Source organism: Perissodus microlepis, chromosome 20 (genome assembly GCF_051167445.1).
Source record: "Perissodus microlepis isolate ML-2025 ecotype Zambia chromosome 20, ASM5116744v1, whole genome shotgun sequence".
Classification (NCBI taxonomy): domain Eukaryota; kingdom Metazoa; phylum Chordata; class Actinopteri; order Cichliformes; family Cichlidae; genus Perissodus; species Perissodus microlepis.
Window position 1 is genome coordinate 33,088,276 of NC_140480.1, and position 26,041 is coordinate 33,114,316.

At 41.7% G+C, this 26,041-nt stretch overlaps 1 protein-coding gene across 3 annotated transcripts in view; it reads right to left on the reverse strand.

Moving 5' to 3' along the window:
- Positions 1-1,599: 1,599 nt before the first annotated feature.
- ptpn18 (protein tyrosine phosphatase non-receptor type 18) overlaps positions 1,600-26,041 on the reverse strand; it is a 32,460-nt gene continuing 8,018 nt past the window's right edge. For 2 of the 3 annotated variants that reach the window (XM_084917318.1, XM_084917320.1), the window contains 15 exons: positions 24,823-24,931; positions 24,330-24,406; positions 23,977-24,072; positions 22,578-22,616; positions 22,161-22,229; positions 21,929-21,991; positions 20,736-20,878; positions 20,260-20,326; positions 19,736-19,813; positions 17,096-17,185; positions 13,734-13,771; positions 7,696-7,821; positions 6,933-7,117; positions 6,099-6,188; positions 1,600-2,107 (listed from right to left, as the gene is read on the reverse strand). In XM_084917318.1, the coding sequence (XP_084773444.1) occupies positions 2,034-2,107; positions 6,099-6,188; positions 6,933-7,117; positions 7,696-7,821; positions 13,734-13,771; positions 17,096-17,185; positions 19,736-19,813; positions 20,260-20,326; positions 20,736-20,878; positions 21,929-21,991; positions 22,161-22,229; positions 22,578-22,616; positions 23,977-24,072; positions 24,330-24,406; positions 24,823-24,931 (1,344 nt within the window). In that variant the 3' untranslated portion in view covers positions 1,600-2,033. The remainder of the gene's footprint in view (positions 2,108-6,098; positions 6,189-6,932; positions 7,118-7,695; positions 7,822-13,733; positions 13,772-17,095; positions 17,186-19,735; positions 19,814-20,259; positions 20,327-20,735; positions 20,879-21,928; positions 21,992-22,160; positions 22,230-22,577; positions 22,617-23,976; positions 24,073-24,329; positions 24,407-24,822; positions 24,932-26,041) is intronic. The other variant, XM_084917319.1, reaches the window with a different exon arrangement.

Below are 26,041 nucleotides of genomic sequence, written 5' to 3' on the forward strand. Positions count from 1 at the left end.
TGCTGAATCATCTGCTCTTTTTTTGAACCTGATTCAGATCTGATGATGTCAGTCTCTCTCACACACACACTTTTGTGTTTCCATCACTTCAGAGGACACCACTTTGACTCATTTCCAGCATCACACTAAAAGTTGATGATTTGCTTTATGGGGACTTCTTTTTATCCAATTAAAAGAGTTGGTTTCCCACAATGTGGTTGTGTGAACACATTTATGTTCCCACAACACGAGTAATACAAGTGTGTCCACATGTCGTTGTGGCAAATAACCCAAACCTGAACCCTAAAACCAGGTCTGAACCCTCACATGGCTCTTTGAAGCTCTGTGCCAAAGTCAGCAAATGTCCTCACAAGGTCTTAAACTGACAGTGGTTCTCACAAAGACAGCCCCACACACGCGCGCACACACACACACACACACACACACACAGTGACCACAGTCCAGTGAAGCCAAAAGTTTAATTGAAACCACCTTTTTCCCTCCCTCAGTGTGTTCTTTCTGTTCATTCACACTGCTTCGGGAGTCTCTGTTCTTCTTCTTCCCTTTATTGCTTTTACACACCAACAGGCTCCAAGCCTTCCTGCTGTTGGTTGGTGTTGCTCTGCTGCCTCCTGGTGGTCATCTGGGACACTGTGTTTTAGTCATCCTGCAGACACCAGGTTCAACAAACATACACAACAAGTGAGTTTCATAGGGAACATGTGTAATGTCATCAAGGTTGCTTTGGAACGGGTTACTTGAAAGTCTGCATTACAAAGTGAAGAGGCTGCCTCTGCATCCCATGTGTTCTTTGCCCCCATGTATTAAAGATGGGCGGTACTCCTCAGGAGGGAGGACTCCTCTACAAACAGCCAGGCCTTTGTATTCAGCAGCTGTTTCAGCTTCATGCTCAGACTTTGTTCTTCACCATGTGTTTGTGTTTTAAAAACAAATGTGTTCATGTTGTTGTGAATTCAACCCTAAATACATTTTAAAAAGTCATGAGCACTAAAATGAGATGATAAAATACAGCTGCAGGGCTCGAACAAAACTATTTATGATGCAGTTGGCTCAAATATATTTAATTGATTTCATTTAATTGCTTTAAAATGAGGCTGCAAATCAAGGTGGTTTTATTTTGTTAAATCCCAGTTTCCTTGGCTCTTCTTCAGAGTGACGAGAGGAGTCAGGGATGTGCAATCTAGCACATGAGGAAGGCCAATATGAGGTGTGGTGTTTGGACAACCTGGCTGCAGGCAGGCGCTAATGAAAAATCCCACCAGGTGTATGATGGGAAATGTAGGCAACCAACCAGGAGTATTATTCCGTAGTGACTGACTGTACTGAGATTAGCTCTGGTCAACTCGAGGACTTCTGCTTTCCTTTTTTTGGTACTTCACAGACCAAAGAACCAGGTTTTATCTTTTACTTTTCACCGTTTTGTGAAATGCAATCCCGCGTGGATCAGCTTCTTGTAGCATTTGTTTAAAATGTACAAAGTACAAAACCTTCAAATACAAAAACTTAACGTGTGTTGAGCCAAATTAATCCTTTTTTCCCATGAAACCTTATAGTTAACAGAAATCCTTTATTAGTAAAAAATTTATTACGCTCAGCAGATGTGATGTTCCATTTTTATTTTTACAATTTGTCATTAACACTCACGTTACAAAATCAAAGTACTATGTTAGTGATACTGAGCTTTTGTGTCTTCAAATGATAGTGACAGTGAAGATGCAACATCTAAAATAAGATAAAACCCCTGGTCAGGAGGTCAAATATGATTTAAGATTGTGGTCAAAGTCTGTAAACATCTATTCGAAATATTTAACATATTAAATTATTCCCACCAAAAAGGTAAATTGAACCTTTAAATACATAAAATACAGACACGTCAAGCATGATTTCGATAAATATTTACAGGCAGCTTTCTGAACCCGGTCAGATGATCACAGTGACACCAGTTTAGCAAATCAAATCACACAAACAGTCAGATTCAAGTCTAATTCAGTCCAGTCCAGTCCAACAGTCTCTGATAAACCAGTTAAACCAGTTCATCTCTCCACCCGAGTCCACTCAGCTGGAGGATCTCTGGGTCCTCTGGGCTTCTGAATCCGACAGTTAAACCCTGAAAAATAACAAAATAAAGAAAATCAGTGATAGTACAACTTCACTATGTGACACACAAACGCAGCAATAAGAGAGCAGTCCAACTTTGAGTAAACCGTCTTCTCTTCTGTCATCACCACTGCCAACTAGCACATTTTTTAACACCATCACCTCCCCCATACCACCTACACCCTGTTCAGTATTCATAAGCAGAATTTAAAATACTTAGTAGCACACCACAGTGTAGCTGTCAGATAATAGTAATAAACATAAAACAATCCTTATTTCTGAGCAGCTAGAAAAGCTCCAATGGAACACCCAAAAAGTTTCCAAGAGCACCTATTTGACATCTTTACTCATTTTTGGAGCAAAAATCTTCCTTCAGTTCTGAAAAACAGAGACCAGAGAGTTAAACAGTCCAAACTCTTTCTCTCTTCGCAGGCCTACTGACCAGATCGCGACCCCCTGATAATCCTCAGTCACTTGGGAAAATGCGTTTTCCCCAGCTGGTCAGCAAGTGGTTCCCAGTCAGCAAATAAACATTTTTAACTAGACTGACAGGTCTCCAGGGTTGGGCAACAGAGTTTAAATGATCAGTGTAACTAGTCACAGGTTTTATAATATTGCTTAAAACCCAGGCATCCATGAAAGAGAGGATTTACAAAGTTTAGCTAGCTGTTTAGCTAGACGTTTAGCAGTTTAGCTAGAAGCTAGCAGTTTAGCTAGTTTGTTTCCATCTAAAGATTAAAACATGTTCTTACTGATGTATTTAAAGATTGGACACAAACTAAGATGGAAACTAAATAACAGTTTGGAGAGTTAGTATAGTTTGAATGGCTGACAAACAAAGATGTGCTACCTGGTGACTAGCTATGGTTAGACTGGTATAAACACATTAGCACAGCTGTGTCTATGCTGAACAAGGGTTAAATTGTTCCTAATGAAAGTTAATTTTTAAGGTCCCTGATGGGCAGAGTGTAACACATTAATCAGGCGGGAAGAAGAAACCGAAAATCGACCAAACTTGAGCCCAGACAACGTCAGAGATGATTCATCTACACAGAGGTCAGACATGGTTCACATTACTCTCTATGAAAAAGTCCTGACCCAAAGCTTAATGTCCACACCGAAATCTCAGTCTGCGTATTTCTTGTCGTTCTTGTCACTCTTATGTGTAGCTTAAAGACTTTCTGCCTATGAGCAGCAGCCAGTCAGAAGTATGTTAGCTTAAAAGTGGCTTGAGTTTGATTGAGGATGAACAGCACCAGTAAAAGACATAATTATTTTGAACTGCAAGTCCTGCCAACTACCCATCGAGTCCTTGGATAAAAAAAAATATGGAGCTAGAATGAGCACAATACATGCCCTTAAAACACTAGCATGCAACCACTATATCATTACATACACATTAAAATGACATTTCGTAGTTGCTATTACTCAACCTATATTTACACACATGCTTTTTAGACACACCGACTCTCTAATTGGCCTAATGTGACACAGTGAGCACTATAACACACATATTGTGTAGTCCGAGCCTGGCACCGAGAGTGTGGAATCTCCCATTCAGGATCTTGTGTTTGTTTTCTTTTCTTATTTTGCTCTATTTTTTCTTGTGTGTTAGCTGGTTAGTTACAGAATCCACAGAGTATTTGATTAGGTTAGGAATGCATTGGACTGGGTTAAAAGATGCCCCTTCTCCGTGTAGAAAAATGATGCTTACTGAGTGTGTTCAAATGTGTCAAGCACAGTGTTGGGTAAGTTACTTTAAAATAGTAACTTAGTTACATTACTAGTTACTTCTATCAAAAGTAACTCAGTTACTTCAAGTTACTCGTTACTTTCAAAGTAACTAGTTACTAGGCAAAGTAACTTTGGTTTTACTCAGAATTCTCTTGTTAATGTGTTGCTTCCATAACTTTGCCAGTCTTCTAGCTTGCTTACTTGCCACAAGTCCACTGTGCCACCTACCAATAGAAAGGAAAAGATAATGTGCATATTTCCACGAGAGAAATCCCACGCCTGGACCGTCGTTGACCGCCACCATGATTCTAGCCTACATCACAGCGTCATGTGCGCTTTTTACATCCAACACTAAAACTGCAGTCGTGGTGCTTTTGATTGTACTCAGAACTCGGAAATTCTGCCTTCTGAGTAGGAAGATGTAGGTAACACCAGACTGCAGATGAGCTGCATACAGGGCTGGACTGGGACAAAAAAAAAAAATCGGCCCGGGCATTTTGACTGACCGGCCCACCATTATAGGAAAAATCATAAAGCCTTTGAATGAAAACAAACGCTGTTGTGACAGTGATGTACACTGTCTTGTTGGTATATATGTATCAATCTATCAACCGTTTATTGTAAGATTCGGATAATTATTTGTTAAAAGCGAGACATTTTAAATGAGAATAAGAAGAAAAGTATTTCTTTGTGCCCCCCTTTCCCTGTTAATGCCCCACCTGTCCCCTGGCAACACTTTGCTAGACCCGCCCCTGCACAGTTACCAGCTGTCAGCTACTTAGAAAAGGATCCTGGTGTTATTTGTCTCTCAGAAACAGTTCATAACTTCCCTTCAACTCATTCATGTCACCTAAAAGGTAAACCTGTTTCTCCATCACAGCTCTGATGATTCAGTAAGGACATCTCCTGGTTTCACCTTCATGTTTCCCTCTCACCAGATAACCAAACCGACATCATGACCAGCAGCTTTACAGCTGTGGCTCCAGCAAACATCAGCTGATACTAGAAAGTAATATTAAATAAATTCTAACAACAGCTGATCAAGCTTAAACGTGCTGCTGTTGTTTAGTGCGACATCCACTGGTTTCTTCTTTCTGGCACGAAGTGGACGATAAACAAACAAGAGAGAAAAGCCGATCAGCTGATCATTGATCAGTTTCATGATTGAAGTAGAAACGGGAGAGGGAGGGAGAGAGGATGAGAGAAGAAGAGGCAGCTGCAGCGTAAAGACGCAGAATAAATCCAGCTTTGTGCCTTTTTTCCATTCTAGCTGAAGTCCGGTGTCGTGCCAAAGTACGTATCCCCGACAGAATTTGTTTCCCCTGTGCTGGGAGCACGCAGGAAGCACTGATGTTTTCATTTTGTGAAAAAGTGAAAAATTAGTATCGTTACATTACCATTCAGTTTGAGGGTTACAACAGAAAATTATGTATTTATTGCTCACGGGGTATCGGATGGGATTATTTTAACAAACCATTAACATTTTAGCTGATAACTATTTTTATTCTCCTGTAACTTTACTATATAAAGAGCTAAATCCTCCAAAGTTTCAGGTGTAATGTGTCATAATAAGAAGTGTTTGTGAACTAAAAATCAGCAATGTGGGATACTGTTTGTCCGTGATTTACACAGGGGGAACAAATTGTGGCAGGATCAGCCTGATATTATTTGTATCCCACTATAACTTCGTTGTATAAAGAGCTAACATCTCAAAAATGTCAGGAGTAGTTAGTCATTATAAGAAGTGTTGGTAAACTAAAAATCAACAATGTGGGATACTGTTTGTCCGTGATTTGGACAGTCCAGCGTGTGCTCCCGACGCAGGGGAAACAAATTCTGTCGGGGATACCTAGTTTGGCACGACACCGGCGGCCGCTTTGGGTCTCTGCTCCTCCTGCCTCCCCTTCCCCTCAGCCACCTGCTGGCCTCCACCACTTGCTAATGTTACTGAATCTGTGGAAGCTCCACGATAGCCACCACACGAAGTAACGAATAACGAGCCTATCTAAATCCCAGTAACGAGTAACGCGTTCCTGATTTTGGCATAATAACTAGTTACCGTGCTCGTTACCACAATAATAACGTAGTCACTGTAACGCGTTACTTAATAACGCGTTAGTCCCAACACTGGTCAAGCATAACTTTACAAGTGTCTATATAGAAAAAGTTGAGAGGGAAAGACCTGAAACTATGAGTCTGTGAGGTGTGACAACATGAACAACAAAATGAGGTACTATTACATTAACTGTGAGAACAGGTGTACTGACCGATGCTACCAGGCGAACAGAAGCTGGTCACATCTGAGACTGAAGAGGAAAAATCTTCATAATCGTTACCGTCCATTGAAGATTTCTCAGCTGCAGGAAGAAAAGAGTGAATTTACTTCTTTAGTAGGCTTGATTACTGTAACAGCATCTTTACAGGTCTACCTAAAAAATCAGTCAGACAACTACAGCTCATTCAGAACTCTGCTGCTCGAGTCCTCACTAAGACCAAAAAAGTGGACCACATCAGTCCAGCTCTGAGGTCTTTACACTGGCTGCCTGTCCGTCAGAGGATAGACTTTAAAGTTCTGATGCTGGTCTATAAAGCTCTGAATGGTTTAGGACCAAAACACATCAGTGACCTCCTGACCCAGTATGAACCTTCCAGGTCCCTCAGGTCATCTGGATCCGGTCTTTTATCAGTTCCCAGAGTCAGAACCAGACACGGAGAAGCTGCATTCAGCTTTTATGCTCCATATATCTGGAACAAACTCCCAGAAACACTCAGTTTATTTAAATCCAGGTTGAAGACTCACCTGTTCTCAGCTGCATTTGAATAAAGCACCAAATCCACACTTTTAAGCTTAAATTTCAAAACTTACATTTAACTACTCATTTTATCTACTGTTCTGATTTTATCTACTGTTTTTTTGATCAATTTTAAATCATGCTTTTTATTGTTTTTGTTTTTTAAAGTCTTTGTAAAGCACTTTGAATCACCTTGTTGTTGAATTGTGCTATATAAATAAACTTGCCTTGCCTTACATTTCGAGTCTTCACGTCCCCTTAAATCCCAAACAGCACTCACCCGCCCCGCCTTCACCACCCTCTTCTTACCTGCAACCAGCTGATAGTCTGAGCCCTCCCCAGGCTTTTGACCGGTCGGTGATGCTATGTCATAGATGGGTGTCACTGAGGGTGGCAGGCTCTGCTGTTTAGCTCGGGGTTTGACGGTGCTGTAGATGGGAGCAGCTGACACACTCTTGGGGTCGTTGTCATAGTGATGGGAGGTGGGCATTGTCCTGAAAGGACAAAACAGCCATGATCAGTGAGTGGAGGTCTCGTGGCTCTATAGTGTAACAAGTGAAAGATCCTGGGACAAATCCCTTTGCGGTTGTGTCGGGAAGGGCATCCAGCAAGCATGCCATGCCTTTAGGGTGGAGGTGTAAAGAGGCAAGAGGAAGTGAAGGGGTCAATCAGCCAAAGCAACAAAGAAAGGTCGAGAATAGAGTGCAGGCAGAATGGCGAGGATGAGACAAAGTTAGAGAGGCAAGGCTGCGATTGGTTGGACATGTCCAGAGGAAGGAGAGCGGATACATTGGACAAAGGAGCTGAAGATTGAGCAGCCACGACCACGGAGAAGGATCATGTAGTGAAGGAGGACTAGCACAGGGTTAGTGTGACAGAAGATCCGTCCACAGAGGATGCAAGCGATATGCTGAGACGACAGCAGACGAACTGCTGTGGTGAAGTAGAAGACGGCGAGGATTTAGGGTGTGGAATGAGACTTTTCATAAACAATAACAATTTATTCTTTTTACATGTTTGTGCATCACAAAATCCTAAAATGTCTGCATAAAGCACACTTTAGTTTCTTTACCTGCTTCCAGTATTGGATCTGGACAGGGGTACAGCTGAGTAGCTGGGAGCCGATGGGGGTGGATGGGCGTGTTTGGGCTTGCTGACCACAGCGTACGTATCATTCATGACAACCTGCTGTGATAATCTGCATGCAGACAGAGAGAAGGACAAGTACATTTGAGCTGCTGTATGAGGCCACATTTTCAATCGTGTGCAGCTCAGTGATGATCAGGACCAAGCGGTGGTAAAAATTACGGTAAAACGTCCAAGTTTACAGCAGCAACAACTTCACAGCCTGTGACTAAAAACAGTTTTGGTTTCTGTAGCTAGTTTCCCCCTTTGCAACACTTCTTTTTAGGGGAATGACACGTAACCGACGAACGCTAACACAGGAAGCTTTTGCTGCTGCTCACTCCAGCCAAGTCTCTAAACTGGACCATGTTTGTGCTGTTGTTGCCTTTTGGACTGATTTTAACAACGCACCAAATAACATGTCAGATCATTCCACAGCTTCTCCACAAAGTTTATTATCCAGTTTTGGGGAATTAAATTCCAGCATTTCAATAAGTTAATTAGCAAGTGCGTGTTTATTTGTATACATTGCACCTGTACGGCGCACCAGAATTAGCTCCTGAGAGCACCTGTCAAATGTGGCCACATTTAGTTTCAGAAGACCAGATATCAGATATACCAGAGTCCACAAAACCCCCTGCATCACATCTACCTATTTACGTCAGCTTGTTTCCAGTTTGGATTCTTTGTATCCAGTTTGGTTTTCACGGAAACATCTTTATATTCTGACTTCAGGGTGAACAAAGATGCACCACGTTGTTTATTATTAGTAGGTATGTTTCTAGTTTTGGACAGAGATAGGTGACCACTTCCTGACAGTAGCAAACACAAAAGCATGACGTTAGTTTCCTAAACTAACCTGAAAATGACTGTTTAAGGCGTGACATGCTTTCACTCTTCTCCCACCAACAATATGACTGTTGATTAACAGAAGAAATAAAAATGCTGAAGTAGACACAATTTGAAAAGTGCCAGAGGCACACCAGAAGTGCGAAGGAACTGTTATACTGGTGTGATCAGAGGAGAGGAAGTTTGAGTTTCACAGGTCCTTAAAGGCAAAACTAAAAAAGCAAAAAGAAACAAAAAGAACTCCCCTGCCCCCAACTCAAAAAAAAAAGAAATATCGCAATTAAAAGTAAGAACTCAACAGCAGCAGTGTGGTTTCATATGTGATGAGCTGCAAAACTGAGCAGATGGGGAGTGCTGCCAATGTGCTACTCAACACCACATGCAACAGCATACCATCCCACTCGTCAACAGCTTTTCTTCATTTTTATTTTGAGAAATGTAAGTAATATACAGTACTGTGCAAAAGTCTTGTGTCAGTCTTTGTCCAGGCTTTCCGAAGGTTTTGTGGCTGCTGTCTCACCCAACGTCAATGCAAACTTATTACTGAGCATTTTCACATGAGTGGTTCATTTTTGGGGTTTGTTTTTTTTTTTTAAACGCCATTTAACACTGACCGATGAACCATTTGCTAAAAATGAACTCAAAGTAGCGTCAGTCAGATTTTGCTCCACCATAACATCCAACTACAAAATGACAAGAAAGCTGTCTAAGAGCTGGGATGAAGAAACAATGTGGTCAAACTCAGTACAGCAGCTAAATGCTAACACATATGTTTGCATTTATGAAAGCTGATGAGTGCGTCTTGGATACAAACAGTTTCTAATACTTAAATGAGTTCAAAGCAGTGGTTGTATCATTTGATCCTCTACTGTTAACTGATAGGTTTAAGGATGGTGTGACCTTTTAACTCCTATTATTAAAACTTTAAAATAAGCTTCGACTCAAATGTGACAAACGAGTCATGTACACGAACAGTTTCTTCCGGCTCTAAAACCTACAGACTAGAAGCTTTTTTTGAAAACCCATCAGATTGTGGAAAAGGTTACGCATGGTTACATTTACTCAGGCTAGTCAGTTTCACTTCCTCATTTGCAGTTAGCCCAGATTAATCACTTGGACTCAGATTACTCAATGTTAGCACCTTTGCATGGGATCCCTGTGGTGCTGCTTTAATTAAAGCCTTAATACTCCCTCCAGACGTCCGTCATCCTGTGCTCAAAGTTCACCTCAAAAGGGCCTTTTGGACTGTGGGAATGATCCCTGTGACCTCAGACAAGCATCAGCTGTGACCCACTTTAAATCAAAGATAATTAAACACTTCCTTCTTGGTCGAGCCTTTGGAAAGTGCTGATATCCGAGTTGATGAGTTGTCATTTTATGTAACTAGCAGAGCATCTCACTGGTGATGTCCACAGGTTCTAGACTTCAGCCACTCGCTGAACTTCACACAGTGGACAAAACATGAAGTGAGTTTTTACAGCACAGCACTGTGGAACTATAAAAATGTATCGTTGTAAACTACAGGCCCCATGATGCACTGCAGAACCGAGCGTTCACATTAAGACCGTCGATCTGATATCTTTATATTGTGGCTCATGCTGTCACTTTAGCACTGCTGCCGTTGGTTAAAATTTGCATCTCTGCAGGAAATCACAACTCGACTTCCTGCTGCAGCCTCGTGATCACGGTCGTCGTGGTTACAATGATTGCAAACACTGTGCACCAAATGTGGTCCCGGAAGGAAGTAAAGACTGTTTAATTGATTGAGCTTTGATCTGAGTTTCATCATTGTTATCATTTGCTCCTACTCTAACCTCCTTCCTCAGCTGCTTCCTTACTTCCTCATGTTTCCTCTGCCCTTTCATCATTTTCTCCCTCTCACATTTTCCTTCAGTTCTCCTTTTTTCCCTTCCCCTCTTCTTTTTATGTCATTCCTTCAGCATCCCTGTCCTCCAATTCTCACCTCCTACATCTACTTCCTCACCCCGCTTCCTCCCCTTCTTTACCCGCTCACTCTGTCTCCACGGAAACATGATAGCATATGGGAATGGAGGGTGGGAAGGTGCTAATTTAACACCTCAGGGTGAAGCATGCTGTCTATATCGGTCTCTCTGCCTACACAGACAGGTGTCAAATTAAAGAAAGGGGCTGAACTCTCGACCCCCTAAAACGAGGACATTTTCCTGTGTGGTGAATTTTTATGCACCAATTCACAAACTTGTGCATGAATTTATGGTGAAAATGTCTTTGCAAAAAGAAAACGCACAAAAAGACTCTTAGAAAGCCTAATTCTCCTCGACGTTCTCATTTATTATTGCCCCTCACACACATACAGGCGTGATTTACTCTTCTGGTTTTTTGCCCGTTGTCTCATATGAAGCTGCATGTGCGTCTTTTGTTTGGGAAAGAAACCTGCTCTAATGCGCGTGTGGCACCTGTCTCCCTCTGTGATATCTTAAATCTGTGTAATTGATTTTTGATCCCTGGATTCTAATAGCTCAGGTAAGTTTTAATTAAAACGTGCTGCACAGTCACAGATCTCTTATCGCTGCGCTTTAGATCGCAGCTTTGTCACCGAAGCTGACTGAAAACAAAGATGACAGGATTATCTAAAGACTTGGTTTAAAGCCTGACTGATATTAGGCCTCCTGATTTTCCTTCTGGCTTCGCCACGTTTGTGATCGCAGCTCTGAATGTGTGCAATGCAGCTGGGATGACCACTTATCACAAACACACTGGGAGTTTCCATGAGAGTCAAAAATACCGACTGATACCAGCTGAAAGAACATTGTGAATAATCTTGTAACTATTCTGCCTCCTTAATGCTTTTACTGCAGCAGGACGAATGCATGCATTATAAACGTGTATGCAGGACTAAAATCTTTGCCCCTGAGTGAGGGGATCAGGTGACTCTGCTGCCGCGGGGGTCGTTTTGCTGACATGGTTTGGGTGCTCTAGTCTCCTCAGGGCAAAAGGTCACTACAAATCAATGAAAAGCTGTTCTAGTGAAACATTTCCAATCTGATGGATGTGCCCTTCTCTGCAATGACAACGTCTCCATTCATAAGACATGAGTGCTCACTGAAAACGATGTCAATCTAATGCCATAACTCGATCTCAGACCAATTCTACTCCTCTGGGAAATACAAATCACATCAGGGCCCGTCACGCAGTTTATCGACAAGCTTTAATTTAGTCAATAGCGCACGTCCCATAAATCATTTCCTTGTACATTTTGGTGCATATAAAACCCTCAGTTCTGCTTCCAGAATAACTGATTACATTTCTTTTCAGCTCATAGAGCTGAATCTGACAGCTGCTGGTTCTATGGAGCACTCACTAACACCAAATATATCCTGACGCTAAATCAAAATAATGGACCCTTACATTTGTTCTTGCAAATGTGCATGCAAATGTCTCTCAGCCTGATTCACAGGCCTGAACATGAAAATGAAACCTCCCTGATGGCATAGATCACTGGTAACAAACAGTCCAGCATTATACCATGAAGCTGGCTGCACATAAAAATTAAACCAGCCTTTGGCGCTTCGTCCCTTTGAGATTTGCCTTGAAGAAACATTCTGCTGTAGCTGCATGCCTCTTTTCAGCTCAGTGACTCTCTGGAGCGTCTGTTCTCTCCCTGTGACTCCGTCTCTCTGCTGGTGTGTGGATTTGAAAATCAAAACAAGAACGCAAATTCTGCTCTTTGAAAACATGGCGGCTACACGGGCCTCCGTTTACGCCCAGTAAAGTTTTCAGTCTCCCACCTCAGTGAAAACTTTTCAGACCACAGCTATGCTGGTTGGGCCAAAACAAAGATGGAGCAGGTCATCTACTATTCTGCCAAATATCCTTGTTCTAGAAACTAACCCCAAGTTTCTCTCTGATGCATTCACTGGAGTATTAATGTGTGAATGTTAGAAGCACTTAAGCATAGAAAAAAGTGGTTGTAAGAATAGATGAATGAGGCATGTTGTATAAATAGCTTTGAGTGCTCAGAGTAGAAAAGCGCTATATAAGAACCAACCTGACACATGTGCCTAAGATGGTACAGGCCACAATCTGCTGTTCTGAGACCATCATGGTAAATATAACTGACGCTTTTCTGGTAGCACCTGATGGCTCTACAGCTTCCTCTACAACTTTCCCACACGTTACCTGCAGGGCACGCAACAAAGCAAATGACTCAAATTCAACATTAAATGGCCTTTAATTTACTGGCTCCCCATTACGATGTGTGTGTGTGAGTGAAACTGGTGTGTGCCTGCGTTGTGTCTGACAATGAAAGGTTAAAAGAAAGACCTCTGAGTAAACAACTTGCCTGCTCCACCTCCTATAAAATAAACAGTTGGGTCGAGAGTTAGCTCACCTCACTACAACTTCCAAGCTAGCAAGACGTACCAACAGTGCCCACACACACACACACACACACACACACACACACACAGCATCTAGTAAAGACAGGTGTAATGACGACAATAACAAACTAAAACACACAATCAGAAACATCAGGGTGGATAAAAATATAATTAGTTTTTGGAAAATAAATGACACCGACCTCTCCCACAGGGGAATTGTAGCAAAGGGGAGAGGCCAAAGGGGTACCCCAAACCTATAGGGTTGCACCAAAGAAGAAGAAAAGGATGAGGAGGGGCTCTAACTTAATAGTCTGGAGCATTCACAGCTAGTGAGTGTTTGTCACGCTCACTGGCTCCTCCATGTTCTATCCGAGCAGCACCCTCACTAAACCCAACGGAGCATTTCCTAAACATTGTAGAGACCAAAGAGGTCCACGTGAGGAGGTCGGAGGGTTGGCAGGGGCACGTGCAGGAAACCTTTTGTGTTTTGGGACTTTTCCAATTACACTTTACTTTCAGTTTTACTCACTGGAAAGGTTTTGACACCATGAACTACTTGGTTAAAGTGCTTTGGGTTCACATTACTGACAGACACCTCTCACCAATGACAGCATTAGGCATGGATACCAAAAGACACATTTTGTATAAATAAACCACACCAGCAGCAAAACCGCATTACCAAAATTCCCGGGAATGAGACAGATTCATGTGTAAAAGCAGATTGTGTGTTTTTTTTTAATGTATGTATGGTGCCTCTCTGTAGATAACATGCACACACCTGTTGCTGGAAGATGCAGCTGTTGTGGTTTTCTTTGTCTGAAAATAGAAAAGAACAGTTCAGTTCATCTTGAAGAAGAAATGAAGGATTTCTGTACAGCAGATGGAAAAGGGCTTCTGGGCAGAGTGAGACAAAGATGACAGGGTAAACGTATGTAGCACACAGGCCTCCAACTGTGGAGCCAATCATCACTTTCATATTTATGGGGTGTGTCCCAACGTTAGCCCTCACAGAGTAAATGCAGCAGCAGAAATTCAATTCAGTTTTTTTCAGATCACCCGTGTTCACAATATGCACATCGATACGTCTCATTTCTGAACTTAAGCGCTTTCCTTTTATTTATTTCGGACCTAAATCCACAGAAATGAGGTCACGGGAGATGAAGATCACCTCCGAGTCTGACTTGAAAACGTGTCGGTTTCGCAGGCTGGGATTTGCATGTTGCAGCTTTAGCAGAGACTGCTGCAAGTGAGAGAACATGCTCGTCAGCTTTGTTTGCGTCGAGCACTGTAAGTGGTTCATGTGTAGATCAGAATAATTCAAACCACAACACTGGAGAGGACAGATCTGTGGCTGCTGTTTCAGCGGCTGCTTTTAAAACTCTGATGTCTGTTGTGTGTGTTTAGATCTAGAATAGCCATTGTGTGTCTGCAGACACAGCAGCTCAAACTGGGGAAGCAACACTGATTTAAGAGGTTGTTTATGGGCTTGTTTTGTGCGTTTTTTTGCCGTCTTTGTAAGGAAACGGGACGTGCCGCTTCACGTGCTTTGATGCAATGGTTAAAAGGTGCATGAAGTTGTCATTTATCTGATGATCATGATGTCATGTTGTCCAGTATAATTCAGCAAGTCCCATCAGATCCTTAATCCAGTCACAGGTACAACATAATAAGGACGGCCCAACAAACCTCTGCCTGTGTTTATCAGGCTGTTCGGCTATTTTAATACACAGATCACAAACCTGCAGCTTCCCCCGTCTCAAGAGGTTTGATAAAACATAAATAGAAATAACACAACATGACTGAGCTATATTACTAAAGCTAACAACACGTTAGCCTTCAATCAGTTGGACTTGGAGGGTAAGTAGACACCTAAACAGCCCACTGCAGAGCACTCATGTGATAAAATAGGATTTATTTGCATCTAATAGTGATGTTGAGAAGCTAATTTATATGTAACAGTCTAAAATATGTTTTGTTACTCTATCCGTGTGGTTTTAAATTTAAAACTCAATATAGGTTTTTCGATTGTAAACGTCCACAAACCCACTGATGGGTGAAGCTTCTTTGTCCTGAAAAAGACCTGATTGTTTAGAAGTCGATGGGAAACAGCCCGGCGTGGCTCTGTGACCCGTTTGGCCTGTTTGTGGTGTTGGCTGTGAAGTTAAAATGATGCGGTGTTTATTAAATCTGCTGAGCGTGTGTTAATGATAGATATGTGAAGGTTCTGAGCTAAGCTGTACCTGTGTGCAGAGTTTGGCTGCCTGCCTCCTGATTGTGCAGGAGGAGGAAACAAACGCGCAGATACCAGTGTGTGAATGTGAGAGTGAATGAATAGTGGCATTGTAAAGCGCTTTTGTTGCCTTGAAAAGCGCTATATAAATGCAATCCATTATTATTATTATTATTTTGTGTTTTATAGTAAGAACAGAGAATCGTGCGGGTACACTCATTTCTTAATGACATCTCCATCACAAGCCATTAATGAGCCTGCAGCGTCTTTGGTTTCTCAGTCAGAGCTGAGAAGGCAACAGTGAAAACACAACCTTCACAACTGAGTGCTCTAACCCCTGCATCTGTCCATCATTTATCTACAGTCTTTGTGCAGAAATAAAAAAAATATTTTAACCTAAAATTCAGAAAATGGTTCAGAAACGCTCATTCTGGTCGGTTTACTTTTAAGTCAAATTTACATCACTCAGAGTTTTTAGGAGGTTATATAAACTGAACTAAAAACAACAAACGTATTAGTCATTTAAATATACTACATAAAGAAACCGTCTCTTAAATTTATTTACTTACACTAACACAATACAGTTTTAATGTGGCAAATTTTCTGTAAGAAAAAGTAACATGAGGCAAAAGCTGGTTGTACGTTTGGTTTGCATACGTTACATGTTATAACTGCACTGAATTTCTTTACACGCTCACGCAGCACTAATACTGGGTCCTGTCCCCGGACAGGCTTCCAGAAAGCGAGCTTTTGGCAGAGAAGCCAGTATTTGCATTAAAGAAATTTAATGCAAATACTGTGTACATATATTACTTTACTTATCACAGTAAAGACACAGATAAGTGTACAGCTGTCATTTTTCCTCGGGGTCCTGTGTCCTTAAAGTGAACTCTCACAGTATTTATGAGAGCTGCTGTTCGTGTCGGCGCTCTGGATCGGAGGATCGAATCTGTAACGTCACAAAACGGCGCACATTTGTAGCTGAAGGTGGTGAAATAAAAGAATAAAGATCATGAATGCTATTTTGTGGCAATGTCGACAAAAGTTTGATGCCCAGAAGAGCTTTGAGAATGAAGCTGTAGTACCAGATAAAGAAAAATATTTATGTTAATAATGCCAATATGATCCACTGGAAATCACCCCATCAGCCTTAAATGTATAAATAAAAAAATAAAGGCATTTGAGAAAATTTGGAACTACATTTACATTTAATAAAATTAAATGTCAATTATTAATAATTGTATTTATGCTACTATAAACAGAACCATCTGTGTGCTACTTCCTATCAGAGTTTCTCTCTATTGTGTGACCCACTGCTGGATTTTTGTTCCAAGAACCTGAAAACAGCCTGGATTTGTACTCATTTTTATTATGTCAGTGAGCACAAGCTTAAACACAAATACATTAAAAACCATTCTTGCACAAATAAAGTACAATTCTAACTTAAAAGGCAGCTCTTAGTTTAAAATCAAGTCCAAGATAAAATAAAAGAAGGAACGTGCCAGTGTTTCTAAATATCACCCATTCCCTTTTTTGTTCAGCAATAGAGAAGCGAGCCATGGCTCTCAGCTCGCGAGGTGAAAGCAGAGACTTAAGATACCACTGAAGCAGTGACATAAACAACAAGGTTAAACTCAGATCACCTCAGAAAACTCTACAAAACTGATGTAGCACAGAAGAAAAGCACAACAAAAATAAGCCATGTATGTTGGAGTGGACCTACCTTCCGCCTCTTTGTGCTCCGAGCACTCTGCTGTCAAACTGCGTGCAGCAGAGGATTTGCAAAGAGGAACTCGGAGTTAAAGAACATTTCCTCTTTCTGCAGCTGCTCTCAGTCTACCAGTACTTCCTCTGACTCCAGCATACTCATTTTGTTGTTACTGTAATACAAATAGATATTCGGGTTTTACCTGTAGGTTGCTGTAGACCTGCTCCTTAGATGTCTGCAGGAATTGTTCAAACATAGAGACGGCAGCTGTGTAGATGAACTGGAACTGATCCTGCGAAGAACAAAGGAAGAAAAGTTTCCTCTCAGCGTGGAAGACTGATGGAAGCTGACCGCACTGGGTTCAGAAAACAAGACCAGCCATGAATGCAGAAATAAAGCCACTAACAAAAAAAAAAAACAAAAACAAAAAAAAAAAAAACAAACAAAAAAAAAAAAAAAAAACAAAAAAAAAAAACAAAAAAAAAAAAAAAGAGAAATAAAGCCACTGTTATTCTGCAACACAATACATTTTGATCTAAAAGTCACAAAGTAGGGAATCAAATGTTTCCATTACAGAAATCTAAAGTACGAGGAAAAGAGGCAAACTTTCTCCATAAATATACACCAACCAGACGTAACATTCTGACCACTGACAGGTGAAGTGAATAACACTGATTATCTCTTCATCATGGCACCTGTTACTGGGTGGACCTAACATTTTGTCCTCAAAGTTGACATGTTAGGAGGAGGAAAGATGGGCCAGTGTAAGATGGTGTGATGGTTAGACGACTGGGTCAGAACATCTCCAAAAATGCAGCTCTCGTGGGGTGTTCCCGGGCTGCAGTGGTCAATCCAAAGTGGTCCAAGGAAGGAACAGTGTTGAACCGGTGACAGGGTCGTGGACGGCCAAGGCTCACTGATGCCCGTGGGTAACGAAGGCTGGCCCGTGTGGTTTGATCTGACAGATGAGCTACTGTAGCTCAGACTGCTAAAGAAGCTAATGCTGGTTCTGTGTAGCGAGAGACCCGTCAGGGTGCCCGCGCTGACCCGTGTTCAAGAATGGGAACATGAACATCAGAAGTAGACCATGGAGCAATGGAAGAAGGCGGCCCGGTCTGATGAACATGCTTTCACATCATGGTGGATGGCTGGCTGCCTACATCGCTTATCTGGGAGGCACCCAGCTGGTGGAAGCAGTGTGTTGGTTTGGATGGTGTTCTGCTGGGAAACCTTGGGTCCTGCCATCCATGTGGATGTTACTTTGACATGTACCAACTACCCAAGCATTGTTGCAGAAACTGTGCTCGCTGATGGCTGTGGCCTCTTTCAGCAGGACAGTGTGCCCTGTCGCAGTGCTGCCCCTCAGCCTGTTAGCAGATACAATTATCAGCCGGTCATGATGCTATGCCTGATCAATGTACATCCATCCATCCATCCATTCCTATCTCAGCTACCATCGGGCGGAAGGCGAGGTAAAGCCTGGACAGGTCGCCACTCTGACACAGGGCTAACACAAGGACACTAGAAACATTCACACCTATCCACATTTAGAATCCCCAGTTAACCCAACCCTACTAACCCCTGTCTTTGGACTGTGGGGGGAAGCTGGAGTACCCGGAGAGAACCCAAGCAGACGAATTCATAAACTAAAAACGAATAAATAATTTTTTTTTAAATTACAATTTTTAGTTTAAAAAGTTAAAGTTTTAGAGTTACAGAGAGAAAGATGTTGTGTGCCGTGGCTGCTGGGGCTGGGCCATATCATACCGTTCACGGTAATACCGGTATAATGTTGGGCAATGACAAGAAAATGAAATATCGTGATAGAATATGGGTAAAACGCGCATGCGCAGTGCCTTTGTTTTCATACGCACATGGCGAAAAAGGCACGGCAGCGACGGAGAATGAGAAGGGCGAAAGCGGATCGTTGAATGAAACGGATGAACCAGAATTGGTTTGTAAAAATGCTGCAACTTCAGTGGTGTGGAGCTGGTTTAGCTTTCGTCCGTCAGATACACAACAAAGCACTATGTTTGGTAGAGCATGCTAGCGGGGCGTCGTTTTTACCGTGTTTTTTGGTAAATACGGCACACTTAAAATAAATCCTTTGATTTTTCTGAAAATCGACAGAGCCCCTTATAATCCCGTGTGCCTTATGTTTGGATTCTGGTTGTGTTTACTGACCTCGAAACGATTTTACGTACACGGCGCTCGAAAATCTGTCAAATGTTTTAGTACGACTTTGCTAAGCTACGAAGCCGCACCGCTTAATGGATTGTCGGAGCATTACGGCTATATTAGGCAGGCGCCTCGCGGAGTGATACGTACTGTGCTTCAACATAATATTACCGTATTGTGTGTGTATAAGCTCTTTTTAAGTTTTGTGGATATTATACTTGGTTATGCTGAGGATATGTCGGCCAATTTCCACTGGAAATGCCTTTTGGTTAAACTGTCAGCGAGGAATTTGCATTTGCACTGTTACATTTTTATACAACTTTAATGTAAAAAAACAGCTGCTTGTTTAAGTGAAAATACATTGATGGGGTTTTTTTTTGCACTAATAAAATTGTGGAGTTGTAAAGTATTTTGTCTAGTGTCAATTATATCGGCAGTTATATTGTTATCGCAAATTTTCAAATCTATATCGTGATAAATATTTTTGGTCATATCGCCCTGCTCTAATGGCTGATGTTGAGTGATGTCACAACATTTTAACCGAATACCATTATAATGTGAAATTGACTACCTTGCTGTTAAAAAGCAGCTGATGTTCTTTAAGTGCTGTTCCTGGGGATTAAATAACTCCTAAACTCTCACACTTGCTCGATGAAGCACTTACTTTAGTTTGCACTGTTGAGGGTCTCTGCCTCCTGAGCTCCAGGACGATGTTCAGGATGCTGAACTCTGGTGTGATCTTCTGCAGAGCGAGCAAACACAAACACTGAAGAGCCGCCCAAAACACAGAGTCTGAATGATCCGCACACAGAGAGGCTGCAACATTCACACGTTACTTCTGACATGCCTGATCTCCTGGAAAACAGACTACGTGCTTTTATCCGGCCTCATCTTCTGGTTTCATTAAAAGGTTTACTCGTCACATTAGGAAGCTTTTAAACACATTGATATTAGCTCAACTCAGGCTTCTCAATCTGAGAAGTTTGTATCTTCTGATCAAACTCCATTTATTACTCTTAGGTCACTAAAAGAAAACCATTTAAAATCTTTAAAAAGGGTGAAATGTGTATTTAAAAAAGTGAAAACATGACAAAAGAGAACAAAGATTCAGGACACGTCAGATTCAGACATTCAGCAGCCACACGGCGGACCAGTACTGAGGCCATGTGATGTGTTATCATGTGTTACCTTGGTAACCAGCAGGTCATGGATGTAGTCTAGTGCACAGATGACTCCTGTCCTCCCACAGCCTGCGCTGTAACACACACACACACACACACACACACACACACACACAGAGCAACAGATGCAGCATGCATGTTAACTGTGCCATCGTTAGCAGGTGTTACCTGCTGCATATTCACAGCCTCCTGCTTTCGATGTGTGGGCATGTGTTTACACGTGTGTGTGTGAGTGCGTGTCTGTTTGTGCATGTGTGTGTGTGTGTGTGTGTGTGTGTGTGTGTGTGTGTGTGTGTGTGTGTGTGTGTGTGTGTGTGTGTGTGAGATAAGCTGCCATATGTGTGATCTATCCTGCTGAATGTTAATGACCATCTGACCTGCGATCTGCACCAATTTCACAAACAAGCTGCAGTAATGATGAGGCATTACCAGCCGTTGTGTGTGTGTGTGTGTGTGTGTGTGTGTGTGTGTGTGTGTGTGTACCTGCAATGTATCAGCAGAGGTGAGACGTTGGCTCCACGGCTGCTCCTGGCTCTCTCCAGCATGTCCAGGACTCCAGCAGTCTCGTAGGGAACGTCATGATCCGGCCATGAAAGGAACTGATACTGAATCACTGACCGGCTGGCCTGGAGGAGGAGGAGGAGGAGGAGGAGGAGAAGAAAACAAATTATTTTAAAACTGAAAAGGTCAAGTCATTGATATTAGCGTTCAAAATGATGCTTTAAATTATTCAAAAGGTCCGTTTCCAAAGAAACTTAGGAATTAAAAACAAAATGCAACGAAAATGAAATCATTGTCCGTTTAACTGAAAATGGTACAAACTGAAAAATAAATAAATAAATGGAATTGAGATCATTGTTGGATGTGATGCCAGCAGTTCTTTCAAAAAAGGTTTTGATGGCCCAGAAAATCCTGGAAAATGTTTGTAAAACTAAATTTGGAGGAGGAGGAGTAGGAGGAGGAGGAGGAGGAGGAGGAGGAGGAGGAGGAGAAAAAGAAGAAGAAGAAGATTTGAGGATTTCGTCATCTACATTCCACAATATCGTTAAAAGAACTTCTGGAGGAATCACTGTGTGTGACTCTATGGACAGCTGTGATCTTCAGGCTGTGCATTAGAAACAGACTTGATTCTGTAGTGAACAATAATAATAATAATAATAATAATAAATCACTGCAGGGAATCAGGAGGTGTATCTTCACTGAAGATAGCACATGACTGTATCCACAAATAAAACTCAAATGTGCATTAACCCATAAACTAGAAACACTGCTGCCTCCTAATTGAGACTAAAGCAGAAACATCTCATCAAAAGGAAAACGTCTCCTAGAAATCGCTGCCACTGTGTCCTCTGGAGGCTGTTCGTCTAAACTGGTTTATTCCAACAGGATGGCTCTGTATTGAAAAATTTGGGAGCTTAAGTGGCCATTCCAGATATCCCGCCCATTGAAAGCACAAATTATGAAACAGAAAGGAGACCAAACAGCTGCTGAGCAGTTGAAGGAAAAAGTTTGGATTTTAAAGAACAGTTCCCAAACACACAAAAGAAGGCGTGATGAAAAATGTTGTCTTTGAACTATAGCCAATAAAAGCATTCTGCTTTTTAAGGTCCAAACTTCTTGTTAACCCGTCCCAGCGTAGCTTTTTGAAACCACTCACTCATGTGAAAACTTCCTACCTGCTGGAATGTGACGGTCAGATTTCTCACCACTATATCTTCATTGGGATGTGTCTCCTCCTGCTGGAGACACACAGGAACAACACGTCAGAATCACTCCAGATTATTCTGGATTTGTATTAAATAAAAGGACTCTAAATACAGTCTGAACAGTTAACATCGTTAATGAGGAGGTGAACTGTGCTGTATGTTCTGTGTTAATCAGATTTATTAGCAGCCTGTTTGTTCTTACGTTGCTGACAGTAAACGGTCCAAATGAAGCCGACTGGTGAGCTGCAGCCCAGTAACACTCACACTTTCTCTGCAAAGGAAAATACAGACTTGTTAGTTAAGAACACGAACCTTTAATTCTGTTTTTATTATTTCTGGTTGCACGCAGCTGTTCCACATGTACAACCAGTGATGAAATACATGCATATGAAGTGTGAGATTCCCTTTCATTATTCAGGTAAGACTATGCCATACTTCAGTCACTAATGCAATGATATTTGGGTAGTTATAGATTTGCATATTTGCTCTATTTGAGTAAACTTGAAAAAGCTTTGAGGTTTGAGAGGTTAAAGAAAATAAAGTAAAAGAGAAGAGTTTTTAAAATCTGAAGTCAAAGGTCTGAGCCAACAAAGAGATCAAAGGGCAAAAAGGAGTTTACCTTTCCCATCTCTATCTCTCTGCAGGCCATGACTATCACCTGAAACACAGAGTCAGATGTTAGTCAGAGCCTTCTGAGGAGAAGCTGCTGGTCTGATGAAGAAAACGTCCCTGTGCCTCAGCGATGCACCGACTTCAGCTTAACAGTGCGTCTGAGTCTGACATGAACAACCTCAGAAGCTGAAAAGAGCACAGCTGTGTGTGTGTGTGTGTGTGTGTGTGTGTGTGTGTGTGTGTGTGTGTGTGTGTGTGTGTGTGTGTGTGTGTGTGTATACACGCTTTGTTCCCCTGCTACACATTTTGGGACACATTTCTAAAATCTGGCTTTTATTCAGCGCCTGTGAAAAACAGGGAAGGCTGTAATCGTGGGCTGAGTTCAGGTGGCAAATTTCAGGACACTACAAATCTCAAGTTCTCCAGATTTCAGCAAATATGATGAACAGGACAACAAAGAAAAAGAAATGCAGCTACATTAATTATTTACTTAGAAATGTAGAGGCATGCAAATAAAAAGGTGGAAATTTATGCTTTGTGTGCTAAACCTGGAAATCCAGGCTACCTTCAGGGTGTGAACAACGAAGACAGCTTCTGATTTCCCATTTTCAAGTCTAGACTTCTACACACAGTTCACATGGTCCAGACAATCCTTAGTTTAAACTAGCAGACCCTACTTTCAGTCACTGTATTTGTTATCATCAGAAATACATTTCTTTGGGCCTTTCTGGATCCATATTTTGGATGCTTGCAGTCAAATATTCAGCCACCATCAGAAGAACATTAAATAAGACGGAGAGAGTTTAACTGGTTACTAGTCGTGCATTCATGTGTAGGCAGCATTTTATTGCACCGTCTGGTTGGATTAGAAGCAGCCAATCACATCACGACACATTTGGGATGCTGGATCTGAAAGAACTGGCAGACTGTTACAGCGCTGCTTACTAATGTGAAGTTTAGCGTGAGCCAAAACATCATACTTCATCTGTTTGGAATCCAAAAATCTGAGCACATAAAACACTTAAAAATTTTTCCCTTTAAATGCAACAGAGTGGAAGCCCTAAAAAAATAAGATAAAATAAAAATCTAGTGTTTCTGCCAGAGTGGCTTTGGTGATTTACATTTCAGTACAAGCCTTGTTTGTCTCATCAAGCATCTTGGAGCAGCTTCCTTTTAAGCCAGCTTTTGCTCTGATTGGCTGCCCCCCGTAAGCAGCAGGGCTCAACAGTATAAGACCTGCTCTTTGTGACATCATACCGAAACCTGAAGCCGAAGTTTTAGGAAGAATAACAAGAAAAAGAAGAGTCCGCTTTAATGATTAAACTAAAGTTTATAAACACCATTTGTAGCTCAGACTAATTCGTGGATATTAACTGAATGCTAATGGTTTGCGTTGTGCGTTTGACCTTGACGTTGTACTGCCAGATCATCCTCCAGAAATCAGTCACAGTGGAGCTGAGGGGCCCCTGACAGCCAATGTATTTGCAGTCTCCTGTCGCCCCCTGCAGGACAAACGGCAGCATTACAACCCCATCAGAAACAGCCAAGCACGAATCGTTAAACACAGCAAACTGAACGCAGTGTGACATAAATCTGATTGTTTGACAGGTGTGGAGTCAAAATGATCTAAAGAACATGCCTAATAGAATACAGAAACATGTAAGGGGCCTCAAACCGTGCTGCACGTGTGAACCAGGTGATGTTTTCACATTTAGAGGAACAGCTTTGAATGATTTGTGTGAAGGCAGACAGCGTTTACCTTGATGAAGCTGGCGTTGATGTAATCAGAGTTGGAGTCTGTGGTCGGCAGAGAGAGCTCCACCCGAGACTGGTCATCTACAGACACACACACGCACACACACTTACTTAAAGGACAGGTATTTGAGACCATTAAAGCAGGTTTCACTATAACTGTTCTTCATAAATATTCGATCAGTCTCTGCTGAGCCCAAACTGATTTCGTAAAGCACTTTGTTAGGATCCGTGTTCACTACAAGCAGTCGAGCTACAGAACAGCTACAGGGACCCACAACAACCAGAAAAAAAAAAAAAAAAGTACGGCAATTGAAAGATTTCATGAAAGTTTTCAGAGATGCAAAACAAAGCTTTGTGTCTCTTAATAAAATGTTTTCCTCCTTCGCTGTTCAGCTTGTTTGCAACTTGAAAATAAGCTAATCCTTACAGGGGAGGGAAACAAAGGAAAGAGGATGGAGGTATGAATGAGAGAAAGGCTGAGAAGAGTGAGGACATACATGGCAGGATGTCTTTATATCTGTTCTTCTTGATGTTTTCCTTCAGAGTTCCAGCCTCAGAGGTCAAGCCCAGCTCTTTCTTATACCCCAAAGACCGTGAACGCACCATCTGTCACAAGACACAACAACAACACACAGGTTAGTGTGTGTGCAGGTCTAATGCACACCAAGTCCAAGTCACAAAGAAATGAACTTTTTCAATTCATTCATGTTTATTTCAGGGACAAAGTTGATCCTTTTTGCTCCAGAGTATGTATTTAAAAACTTTAGTTAGAGGTCTATTTGCATGTGCATGTTTTAATTGTGTAAATGTGATGTGAGAATTTACTCATGTATGAATGCAGTGCAGCACATTCATGTATAAGAGACAGGTGTCAGCAGTGAGTCAGGACTGTGTTCACATCATGAACTGAACATTTTGTAAACTTATTACACGGTGCTGTTAAAAAAAATAACATAAAATAAATTACATGCGCGCCTCAAGTTCCCTCCTCTTATTCCCATAATTTTCCTTTGACCTGGAAAATATCACGAGGTGAAAGAAAGGAGTGAAGCAGACTTAAAGTGTTAAATTGCTCAGTATCAGTTTTCTGTTGCATGTTTGATGAGACCAAAGACTCATACATCAGGGTACTTTTTTGTTGATTACAGCTCCGCCTTCAGTACTGTCATCCCACACAAACTCACACACAAGCTGGCAACACTCGGCCTGCACCCCACCCTCTGTGACTGGCTACAGGACTTTTTGACTGGCAGGCCTCAGTCCGTCAGGATCAGCAACAGGACCTCAGCCAGCATTATCACTAACACTGGCGTTCCACGGGGTTGCGTCCTCAGTCCCATCCTCTACACCCTGTACACCCACGACTGTATCGCCTCCAACAGTGATAACACCATACTGAATTTCGCGGACGAAGGTTCAGGAGCGTGAAACCCAGAACATCTCGACTCAACAACTCCTTCTTCCCCACTGCTATCAGACTCTTGAACAGCTGACCTATTTTAACAGTAATAATAATTTTTGCACATCAGGTCATCTCACATATCAAACCAGCATATCAAGCTCATTGATCTTTTGCACATAAATCTATTTAATACTTCAATTTTTTTGTCTCCATTTATTTATTCATGCTATTTGTATTGTATTTTTTATTGTACATATTAACTGGCATCTGTGGACAGCAGAGAAAGAATTTCATTATACAGAGAAATGCTTTTT